The 11,991-nt window shown below is 33.4% G+C and overlaps 2 protein-coding genes across 2 annotated transcripts; both read right to left on the bottom strand.

Moving 5' to 3' along the window:
* Positions 1-1,518: 1,518 nt before the first annotated feature.
* Positions 1,519-5,917, bottom strand: LOC139864198 (uncharacterized). Its single transcript, XM_071852784.1, has 14 exons — positions 5,732-5,917; positions 5,130-5,266; positions 4,843-4,979; positions 4,617-4,762; positions 4,380-4,459; positions 3,741-3,998; positions 3,305-3,415; positions 3,048-3,170; positions 2,772-2,893; positions 2,628-2,697; positions 2,440-2,532; positions 2,249-2,376; positions 2,002-2,143; positions 1,519-1,745 (listed from the first exon to the last, which is right to left on the bottom strand). The coding sequence occupies exons 1-14, from the start codon at positions 5,859-5,861 to the stop codon at positions 1,620-1,622; spliced, it is 1,803 nt and encodes a 600-aa protein (XP_071708885.1). The 5' UTR covers positions 5,862-5,917; the 3' UTR covers positions 1,519-1,619.
* Positions 5,918-6,735: 818 nt separating this feature from the next.
* Positions 6,736-11,753, bottom strand: LOC139864191 (probable polygalacturonase). Its single transcript, XM_071852779.1, has 5 exons — positions 11,300-11,753; positions 10,436-10,556; positions 8,961-9,135; positions 8,006-8,076; positions 6,736-7,787 (listed from the first exon to the last, which is right to left on the bottom strand). Exons 1-5 carry the CDS (start codon positions 11,732-11,734, stop codon positions 7,162-7,164), a joined length of 1,428 nt encoding a protein of 475 aa, XP_071708880.1. The 5' UTR covers positions 11,735-11,753; the 3' UTR covers positions 6,736-7,161.
* Between the last annotated feature and the right edge of the window lie 238 nt (positions 11,754-11,991).

Raw genomic sequence — 11,991 nt, 5'->3', positions numbered from 1 at the left:
GCTATTTGGAGACGATGCGATTCAAAGACCTATGGGAAGAGAACGATCGAAGAAGGCTGCTAGAAAATCCGGTTCGTCTGATGCGGGTACTTCATCACAGAGTACGAACTCTTCAAGACTCGAAGAGTTGGTTCACAATGGGATGAGAAAAGGGAGGCGGGATTGGAGAGAAGAAGCAAATGTATCGATGCTATAGTTGAGGAGGAACGAACACAATAATCAATGGAAGTCATCAAATTGTTTAAACTTAATCTAGAATACATTGCCAACCCGAAAGAAAAGAAATCGGCTTTAAAGTTAAAGAAAAAGATGGCCGAGCGTTACAAAGGTTATATCGAGCTTTCAAGCGACGAGTAATTGTTATATTTTATTATTAACGTACATTTTAATTTCTAGGAATTCAATAAAGTAATTGTGTTAGGATTTCTTTTAATTATTGTAATTTTTCATTTTGGAGACTTTTGTAAATTGTAATCATTTAATTTTTTATTAATTTAAGTGTCTTTTTATTAATTTAAATTATTATACATTTAATATTTTTATAAAAAATGAAGCAAGTTAAAAAAATAACTCAAACAAAAAGGAAAAAGAAAAAAGAATGTGGGACCAATTCTCCGATCACACAACCATCACGCCACCTGACTACAAACTCCATCACGTCATCACCTTTGCCAAAACAGCACTATACCCTACAAAAACACCCATCACACCCAAACCCGAAACCCGCTTAACTGATGAGTTACGAGCCAAAAACAGACTCATGGGTCCAGTGCAAAACCGACCTAAAAAACAAGACGCTTTTCCCTTTATCTTCGGCATTAACCACCTCACTTTGAAGCACGATAGCCCATTCACCACAACATAACTTTACAACATAACTTTAGAAAAATAAAATATCGAAGTGAAACCCTTGCCAACAACTACACGATCATATAAAATATCAGTCATAGATATTATATATACATATCCATATTTAGGTACAGGTTTGGGGAAAATGCATTTGAAAACTAATTTTGTCGAATAGTATAATCAAGTGATGATCGGGCATCTTAGCTCGACTGCATCTTAACTCGAATCGATTGGTTTAGCGACTAATAAACAAGTTGGCATCATTAGATTGAGTGTATGGAAGTCTTAATTGTCTAAAGATGTATGAGTGTTCAACCTTTTAGTCACGCCTCTATTTTTGAACCACAAGAACTCTACATCAAACTTTTAGTTGAGCAAAGTCAACAAATTGATTAATTCAGTTTTTTGAAAATATCATATGCTTTTAAAAATAATGCGTTTCTCATTCATAAAGTAAAAAACTTTACAATGGACGAGTATAAAACATATGAACCCGAAACAATTATACAACATGTGTTGGATTCGAATTATCTACCTCTTTCAATCGAATGAGCAACGCGAATTCGTATTAATTAAAATGAAATCATATATCATGAATAGTATACATCAACTAACCACTATATACAAGTAGCTTTGATGTATAGAACAACAGAACCCTAATAAGTTACACTAGGGTACATTGTAAGAAATAATTTGTCCAACTCATGAACTTTATCTCAACTCTATTTATATTTTTTATATCAAAACAGATTCATCTTTCAAGATTCTTACTAAACAGGTAACATATCAGTGATGTTATGGGTCTCGACATCATTCTGTTGTTCCTGAAACAGTGGATGATAAAGCCGTACCCCTTCCTGGTAGAAAGGCGTTTGCATTTCTATTAGACGTGAGACCTACACAACCACCTTCAATGTCAGAATAAGCCTTTATTTTTCATCAACTATGTATGTATGGGTAACGATGACCATGACCCATTGTTTGAAAATTAACCCATTGGGTCGAATGACTTTGACTTCCACAGCTTTGACTTAATATAATATGTATATTTTTTCCAAGCTTTCTTTTGAAAAGTATTGTTAAAATCAATTATGGGTGTAGCAAGTTAATGTGTATGCACATAGTAGACAGTGTTCAGAGAAATAGACTTACAGCTCGACGAAAAGCAAACATTTCTTCTTTTCCAGAAAGCATCGAAACGATACCAGAAGGTGCACCTCCTGAACCAATATTTCCTTCGGCTAAAACATCTCGTCGAAGCTTTGAACCTTCAGCCTCTGTTTCAAACTGGAAACTGAAAAAGAAAAAGAAAACACAAGGTAATTATAAAAAAAAAAATAATTTATAATACAGACAATTATATAAACGTATAACATGAACTAAAATAAAGATGATTCACCTTTCTAAATCAAAAAGTGTCCCCTCTTCAGTTCCCTGGAATAGTTCATCAATGGAAGAAGCTGCAGAACAGTATAAGCAACAATGATGGTTGTATAACTCATCAATAAGAATGATAAATCTCCGAGCCTGAAACGTATATTAATGCTATCAGAACACGATACAAGTTACATATTTGGTAAAGAAAAGTACCTTGTCACGAATCTGCATACTCATCATGGGGATTTCTGAAATAAAAACTGTATGATAAGTTTTGGCTATAGCTATGTAATCCGCCGCCCCAACCTACAAGACCGCTTATCATTACTAAAAATTATAACCAAAAAAAAATAAAAATAAATAAATACATAAGAAAACAAAGAAGTAATTAGAAATGGTACCGGACGACCACATAAATATTCGAATGTAAACTTTGCCACCCCATTACAGCTTTCGGGAACTTCTAGGGTTCTGCATAAAGCATAAATCATTTGTCATTAAGGTAGAAACTGAAAACTATTTTGACTTGTTGACTTAGCACAAACCTGCCAAACATTACAGAGATGGTATCTGACTTGACCAGTCCACCAGATTGTTGTATCGTTTCATCCCACATGTTCTCAAACTTTGTAGTTGCAATACTGTTTAAAGGATAGAAGTACGTCACCTAAATGCAATAAGATGGCATGGTGATGATGATAATAGACTAATGCAAAATGAGAATAATTAGATAGATCAAAGGTATATGTTTTAACTATTTGCTTAAGAACGATAAGAGAAGCATTTAAATACAGGGGATAAGTTTCTTTTTAGGTTCTCACCCGGTTTATAGATCTTTGTGAGATTAGACGACGGTAATCCATTTCACTTCCGATTAAAACAGTTTCACAGTGGTCTTCTAGTTTAGCAAGAAGTTTCAAAAAGATCTCCCATTGCATACCATCCTACACAAACAAACACAAGAAATTATAATTTATAATTAATAAAAAGCAAATAAATAACAACAATAAAGTTTCAAGTGGGTCAATAGATGTATATGTGATAATAAGATATCATGAATATTAAGCGTAGAGTTCACCTGATTCAAGTCACTAGGTGCTCTGTTACTGGTGGCAACAAGAATGGTCCCGGAACTTAGCAATCTACTTATAATTCCAGATAATGCCACAATAGCAAAAACATCAACAGTCTGTAACAAGAACCAATATTCACATTATTTAGTTGCAATTGAAATATACATGTTAGACAAAGATCCTAAACAACCAAGTCTGAAAATAGTAAGATCTTAATACTACGGATTTAAAGTAGGAGTAGTATTTAAGTGTTAAATTCAAAACCTAATCTATCATATTACTAGAGTCAAGACTTTTTTTTTATTAGCAACGACATATTCAGGACCTAATAACATATAAGTATTTCATATCTTTCGCCCGGGAATATTAGGACTTGCAGAAAGTGTATATTTATCAGAGGAGATTATCCTATGTAATTACAAAGTTGAAGTATTTACTGACCTGAATTTCATCAAAACAAAGAACACTTGCTCCTTTTCTGTCACCACGTTGGTCAACAAGAAACTTATCAGCTACAGCTGGAAGAATATTTTTCATTTGCACCTCTTCCTTGTAACTTTCTTCTGCAGCTACCCATTCTTTAATTTTAGTATCAAAAGGGAGATTCATTATCCAATTAGCAATGCTTGATTGCATTGAATTGTCTTGTACTTGATTTTTCCATACGTTATGCATACGCTCATTTATCTCAAGCATAGCCTGTAATAACAGAAATAAAAGAAAGTCAAAACTGGTTTTGAACTAATGCAGAAGTTCAAAACACTCGTAGTATTGCAAAAGAGATATCTTTTCACATGATTATATACCGAAAGGGTTCATATTATTATTCACATATTGCTGTTACGCAGGACACTTAATCTTTTCAGGTCATGTTCACGTCCAAGTGTCAGAAGTGGTTCTTCTTCATGCTAACATGAAATATCTAAATAACTTGAGACATAACTTCACAAAAATGGATGCTAAAATACCAACAATGGTAAGACTTCTTCTATCATATATGAAAAAAACATAAACTTATATTTCAAAAATAATTGGACCACTTTCGATTCAATAGTACAAATTATACAACTGAACACTCGCCTCATGAAAGTGAAATCTTCTTCTATGGGTAACAATTCCTTTAGTGGCACTATAGAACATATCCATAAGCATTGTCTTGCCTACATAAGTTCGTAAAGATAAAATTAAGTATTATAGCAAATTGAAAGTAATTTTACTTAAAAAAAAAAAAAGAAACTAGACCCAAAAGTTCAATAGGATAAACGAGTTTATTAGCTGTCACCAAAAAGGTTAGAATTTAAGGGATTGGCAACGAACCACTTCCAACGTTTCCATAAATATACAATCCTTTGGGGGCTTTAGGTACTGTGGGACGCTTGCCAACTACTGAATCCAACTTCCTTTCTCGATTTAGATACGAAACCCATTTCCCAACTCCAGGTTCTACATTCACAGGCTTTTTACTGCATATAACAAAGCATTAATAATCAAAGAAACGTCTAGACTGAAGTCATGTCTGTTTTTATTCCATAATATGCCTTACCGATCGAGCCATTTGCCCAAGAATCTATTATGTGCCTTGTCTATTGATTCATTCCTGTTCTGCTTACTCTCAGCTTCCTTCAATAAAAGTCTGCGTCGCTCGTTCTCACGAGTCTCTTCCCACTCGGCTAATTTGACCTAATATATAACAACGTTAATAATTATATCATGTCCCTATTTATAAATAACATAGTTTAACCTATGCCTATATAGTAATATTAATAATCATATCATCTCATTATCTATTAATTACATACACAATCGAATGTAACGAATATGTAAGCTTACATGATATTGTTCCATTTCCTTCTCATATTGCTGTAATCTTTCAAGCAAATTATCGAGTTCCATTGCAACTTTCTCTTGATAAGGATCAAATTGTAATTTTCCTTCATTTACAAGATGCTTATACTGTTTAAGTGGTCCTGTATCAATACAAATTCGCAGAGCAATTAGACAACAAATAACAACATATATACTAATAGACAACTACAAATTGCTCAGAAATGTAGATCTGACAATATGAGTAGCTACAAGTTTCTCTCACAACAACATAGTTCGAATTTTAATACACATGAGATACACGAGTTCAAATTTTCTACAAATTTACGAAAAAATAAATAGTAATTTTAACTTGAAAATTCATACATAGTTCGAATTGTAACAAATAATGTAGCAATTTGCCAAATTAAAAAAAAAAAAAAAAAAAATGCAAATCATCCTTGAAATTACTCTACTAGCAAAGTTAAAATCATGAGCTAAAGATGTATAATTTAAATCATTACAAGATTGATTACACAATTAAGTTAACTGGCTTTGAGAATGTAACAAATTATGTATTTATTGGAACATATATAAAGCTGGAACACAAATAGAGAAGGTAAAGATACCTGGATTATTAGTGTAAGTTGAAAATTGAGGATGATCGGAGATCAATCGACGGGCGGTGATCGGAAAAAAAGTGTTACGACGTTGAGTAGCAAACCCTAGAGATCGAAATGAAGAAATTAGGCGACTCATATTTAGATGAATTGGGGGTTTGTTGTTTGATCATAAAAGGGATGAAAATGGGGCAAATTTCCGTTTTATTTTCTATTAAAATTAAATATATATAGGTAGGGAGAAGACTGCAATTTGCCGCCAACTCTGTAACGTGGCCAACGGTCGGACCATCAATCTTACTTTCTCCATTCTCCATTGCTACACAACTCTCTATGCCATTTTGTGTTTTATTTTTAAAAAATTGCGTGGTTGGTCCTCATATTTACAAACTATTGCACCATAGTCAATTATGTTTCTTTTTACGGGATTGATCACTCATATTTGCACTAGTTACGTAGTTAAAAAAAAAAAGTTAAGTCTTACCACATGTCACACATATTGCAATTGCAGTTTGTTAACGGATAGATCTCGCTAAATAAGTAAAATGAGGTCATGTTAAAAATTAAGTTTCGGGATTCGACAATATGCTAACGGATAATCTTAATAAAATACAACGGTGACTAAATAAAAGCTACGAAACAAAGATATGACGTTTCAAAGTTTATAGGTCACGATATAAAACACCGATCATGATCGAAAACATTTCTAGTCGGACCTGAAAAACCGGAAATTTTCATCATGACCGATTTTCATCGATTTTTCAGGCAATTCGCAAAATCGCAAGGCCACTAGCGAATTGCGAGGGCATTCACAATTTTATATATTTGGCCAAATTTTATAATTTCGTTAAAAATGTGTGTTTTGATGATTAGCTCTTTATTATTAGCTTATAACTCTCTAATATGATAAAAATCCAGTTTGAATAAACAGGTTTTTTGCATCATTAAGGAGAAAAAATAACAACATAATGATATAAAATGCAAATGTTACAACTCCTCGCGAAGGGTTCATCTTCAATGTGATACTTTAGTTGTTTTAAACCAAACGAGCGTATACTCTTGGTACAAGTTGTCGACGCATGTAGTCAATAACCATTACATTAACGCGGCCATTGCCTATTTGCTACAGGAAAAGCAATCAAACAATGAAGTAACCATAAGAAAAGAAAATAAACTACTTTCTCATAAATAAAAGAATTACACATGAAGAATAATGCTACAAAGAGACGTATAACTTTATTAATTTGAGCACCAAAATTTGTACCTCACGTCCACTTTCTACAAAAACGGGTACCCGCCCACTGGGGTAACCTTACTTCGGGTCAACAATGTTGTTCCGAGCAGTGATCATCGTCTTGTACAGTACAACTCATCGATCCACTGGCCGATTGTAGACTATATTATTATCAACAAGTATAGTTAGTCAATTGTCTTTTGCGCTATGTACATGTCAACGATGTGTTTCTTTGCAACAACGGACATGGTGATGGCGAAACACCATTAACAAAACCCGATATGTTTTCACAGTTCCATTGCACGCTAGGCGCTAAACCAAGCAAAGTAACATTTTTCATACATATTCCTTCAAAAGGGGCACCTTCAATCCCCAACAGCATTGGTGCTTTTCGGGAATTAAAACTCACCACATTAGTTATAAATATACCCTTTATCTTCGGTAGGGCCTTCGGGTCCCACTTTTCATCCGGATGGTCATCGGCACCTCGGCTAAACCTCAAGGGTACCTTAACTTTATCCATTGTAATGTTAGTGATAGTGATATTTACAATATACCCCCCTCTACCTTTGTCTGTTTTTATTCGAATACCGGCTGCTGAATTTCGTATGTGAAGATTTTCTACTCTGATATTTGAAATGCCACCGGACATTTCGCTGCCGATCCCGACTCCTGAACATGTCGGAGTTGTTCCGGATACTCGTCTGATAACAATGTTGGAACTTGGGCGGGCCATGGATATACCGTACTGGTCCCACCCACTTTTTACAGCTACAAGATCGTCCCCACTCTCTATATAACAATCTTCAATACAAACGTTTGTGCATGAATCTGTAATAGTAAGGACTAAGATATTAATTGTTCGAAACTGTAAAATACGGCACTTTTAAGGGGGAAAAGTGGATTTTTAATGAGTAATGCTTTTTACTTGGCTGAATCGAAGTGTTAAACCGTACAAATAAGAGTAAGGGCAAAAGGGGAATATTTGAAAATGTCAGAAAAATAAAAAATAAAAATCATATCTCGAACGGTGAAGTTAAAGAGTGTACCTGGGTCTATGCCGTCGGTATTTGGAGCGTTAAGTGGAGCCAATATCGTCATGTCTTTTATTACAACATTACTGCAAATAGTGATACACGGGCATTTAGGTACAGATTTTAGTTTACAACTGAAAATTAAATATCTAATCTTCTCTAAATTGATTAAGCGAAGGTATAGTGGAAGGGCAAAGTCGTCCATAAACATTAGCTTTCGTGGTTATTCTTCAAGTACCGCGAAATTAAATTTCATCATTCTAATGTATTAAAGGTAGAAGCCATAAGTCGTATCGGCCTCATTAAATCGAAACAAAATCATGTGCAACTTTTTGTTCATCACTTACATGTGAAGAATGTGTTCTTTGTTACTATATTTATGGATATTCAATGTTTAAGGTGCTAAGACAACAAATAAATAAATAAATGAAACAGCTCACCTCTCATTTTTGCAAGGGCCCACAATAAAAAAAAAAGTGAGAATGGAATACAACCGGTTAAAAGAACCAAACTGATGAAATACTTAAACAAATGCCACTTTTATTAAAAAGCAAGTACCTTTAGATCCATATAGGGATCAAATTTGGGAAAAAAATCATGATGGTGCCCATATTGTATGAAAGGAGATGATTAAAAAGCCTTTTATTCTTTTGAAATGCCCTACTACTGCATTTTCTTTTGTGTTCCATATTTAATATTAATATTTATATTTATATTTATTAAAGACCTTCAAGTTAACCTAACAATTTTCCTAACGACATTGCTTATATGTAACAAATTGATTCATATTCAATAATGATACGACTTCAACAACTAAACTAAGCCTTTGGTATGATGTCAAAATGACTAATTGTTCACTTGAAATTTGTATAACTGTATAGAGCAGATATTATACAATTTAAGTATAGAAAACAATAATATAATCTTATCAATTTCAAACTTAGAAAGAAATAAAAGAGGAAGATCGAACCTGCAGTAAACTGGGTGGATGGTCCAAAATGGAGAATTGCGAAATGTAAGGTTGGAAATGAGTATGTTTCTTGAGTTCATGATCTCAACAAGGTGACCTCTAGTGTGTTCCACAGTCCTATTCCACCATAGGTCCCACCACATCTTACCGCGTCCATCGATAGTTCCATTTTGTCCTGGATTTATACAAAAGTTATATATAAGCCACTCATTCACAAGTTATATAGTGTTATTCAGCTCAAAGTCTATATCGTTCGGTATCATGAATCATGCAGAATTAATGTGGGTTTATTTATCTTTCCATATATTATTTATATTGCACAAAAAATAGTGTGATAACTAGAGTTAAGATATAATATAAAATAATAAAGTAATATGAGTATGAAGGTCAAAATAAAAAATATTCATGACAGATTTGGATCATAAAATGATTCCATGAAGTGTACAAAACAGACTGTAACTTTTTAATTAATCTAGAACATGGGATTATTCTGTTTTTAAGATAATACATAAAAGCATAATACTTGAAACTGAAAAGAGATAATTGCATTCGAACCATTATTCAAAGAACTTATTCATTGACAAAATACTATCGAAAGCATCACAATTATAGGTATGATTCCCCATTGTAGTGTGTGACAAATGAAATTATATTATATTAGGGACTAAAAAAATAAAAAAGATATAGTGCTACAGATTCTCTTTATTAAAATAATGCTACAGGTCATGATTTACCACCAAACATTGATAATTAAATAATTAAGAAGCTTAACAAGTATTGATGACAACAATTAGTGGTAAGGACAAGATTGGTAACATGATCTTGTACACTTCCTTACGAATCAATTTCATCACCGTCATACCAACAATATTATAATAACCATAACCATTATTACTTTATAGCACACTCCGTTTCTTCGATAGTTTATATTTTGGATTTTTAGATTAAACAAATCATCAAAGAAATGTAAAGACAACTTCCAGTTTTTAAAAAGAAGTATCAAGAATCAAAGCCAGATAAATATGCAGTTGGGTTCATAAGTATATCGGAGTACTGTATTTTAGCACTGCTCGTACATAAAACCAACAGCTACATAGCTAGAACAAATAAGTGGGTTCGCATGGGGCCATACTTAGAGTACAAGTACTCATAACATTTTTAGTGAAACCTTTTTTGAGTAGTAAAAAGTGCCTTTGTTTTTCTTTTTCTTTTTAGCAAAACACCATAAATCAAAATTGATAACGATCCAAACGATCGGTTGAGTTACAAGTGATGCAAACCTTATCTGGTCCGCTTGATTAAATCCCACAATCTAATTGACATACAAGCTACGATTGAAACCGCTCCTAACAAACATTGATATAAGCAAATACAAACAACTTAAACAGCAATTGCTACAAAACAAACAACTAAAACAAAGGTGCCTTTAAGGTAAATCACTGGGAAAAAAAAAGGAATTAAAGATGATTGTGTACCTGTAATGACAACATTTGTAAGACCATCACCATGAATTAGGCTTATATGTCTTCCTCCTAATCTCTCTCTCCCTCTTCCATAAGAAGGTAATGGCTCAATAATAGGCCATTCTTTCATATCCTATAATTCAATCAGAAAAATCAAAACTTTTATAAGTAACAAAGTAATCTTATTTCTTAAGCAAGTTTTATGAATAACAAAACTAGACTAGCAACATGTTTTAATTTGATAATTAAAATTGATATACTATCATTAGTCCAATGTCAAAACACCTTATGTGGTGATAGAGTAAGCTAAAGGTAACTTTATCTTAAAACTCAACAATATAACATTTTTCATAACTAGTAAGAGTTGTTGACATCAATATTCTCTGCATCCTCGGCCACTTCATTTATTTGACAACCAGAAACTTTATTAGATAAATTAAATTACTCAACCAAAATAGATACAAAGAATTACCCATTTCTGATCTCATTAATTGTTCGTAACCACATTTAACTAACTTCAAAAACAATTTTTACAAATACTACAAACCACCTTTTTAAACTCTATAAAAACCATCTTTTTAACCTTAAAGTTAGCACCTTTAAACAATACATCAACATCTTTGACCCAAAGTCAACCTAACATGTGAACCCAAATTGCTTAACCAGCTAAAACTCTACAAATTACATACCATCATCATCATTAACAATTCATACTTTAATCTTTAAGCTATATAAGAGTCAGCTAATAATCAATTAACAACTATTTAAGGCTTTCAGCCCTTTAAAAAGTCAAAGTTTGACTTTTTCCACTAACCCAGAGAGAACAGGTTCTTCCATGATACAGTAAAAAATTATGTAAATAGAAGATAAAATTACCTCTGAGCCCATAATAACAGCACCATCTTCAAGAAACAACGTAAAATTACTAGTAAGATTAAAGCTACCAGTAACCCACTTCCCTTTTGGAACAGTCAACTGGGCCCCACCTCTATTTTCAAACTTCTTCATCTCCGTAATCGCCGTCGTAAACGCCGCCGTGTTTGACGTAACTCCGTCACCAACCCCACCAAATTCCACAATCGACATCTTCACCGCCCTTACCGGAACCAACAACTCACACGTATCTGACCCAGATGACCCATACGCAAGACCCGGATCAGAATCGGGTCGAGCTGGGAACCCGGATTCGTTGGTGGTGATTTGGAGGATGAGAATGAAAACGAGAGTGAACAAAAGTAAAGGGAAGGCCCATGATGGTTTTTTAACGGCGGCGATTAGTTTGTTAAGAATTGGGTAATCGTTATCGTCCATTGAAATAATTATTAGTATAAATTATAAATATAAATTATGTTTGATCAATAATAATGATGAAAAATGGAAGACATGCATGTGAAGATTGGTTTTGTTTTTATGGGTTTTGGGATGTGTGAAAAGTGAAAGCTACAGACTGAGAATATAGAGACAGGGAAGGGGGTGATGAGAGGATTTTGTTTTGGTTAGGCAGAATGAAAGAAAGAAGACGAGAGAACGAGGGTAGAATTGGCTTTTTATTTCGAATATTTTAAAAC

Source organism: Rutidosis leptorrhynchoides, chromosome 1 (genome assembly GCF_046630445.1).
Source record: "Rutidosis leptorrhynchoides isolate AG116_Rl617_1_P2 chromosome 1, CSIRO_AGI_Rlap_v1, whole genome shotgun sequence".
NCBI classification, from domain to species: domain Eukaryota; kingdom Viridiplantae; phylum Streptophyta; class Magnoliopsida; order Asterales; family Asteraceae; genus Rutidosis; species Rutidosis leptorrhynchoides.
This window is presented reverse-complemented; position numbering and strand designations above follow the sequence as displayed.

Coding starts and splice junctions, on each gene's coding strand:
- LOC139864198 (XM_071852784.1), bottom strand. CDS start 5,861: ATGAGTCGCCTAATTTCTTCATTTCGATCTCTAGGGTTTGCTACTCAA. Junction 2,377..2,439: donor GTATGCAGATTCGTGACAAG/GTACTTTTCTTT, acceptor TATACGTTTCAG/GCTCGGAGATTTATCATTCT. Junction 2,144..2,248: donor ACACTTTTTGATTTAGAAAG/GTGAATCATCTT, acceptor TTTCTTTTTCAG/TTTCCAGTTTGAAACAGAGG.
- LOC139864191 (XM_071852779.1), bottom strand. CDS start 11,734: ATGGACGATAACGATTACCCAATTCTTAACAAACTAATCGCCGCCGTT. Junction 9,136..10,435: donor TACAAATGTTGTCATTACAG/GTACACAATCAT, acceptor GTATAAATCCAG/GACAAAATGGAACTATCGAT. Junction 8,077..8,960: donor ATCCACCCAGTTTACTGCAG/GTTCGATCTTCC, acceptor CACTATTTGCAG/TAATGTTGTAATAAAAGACA.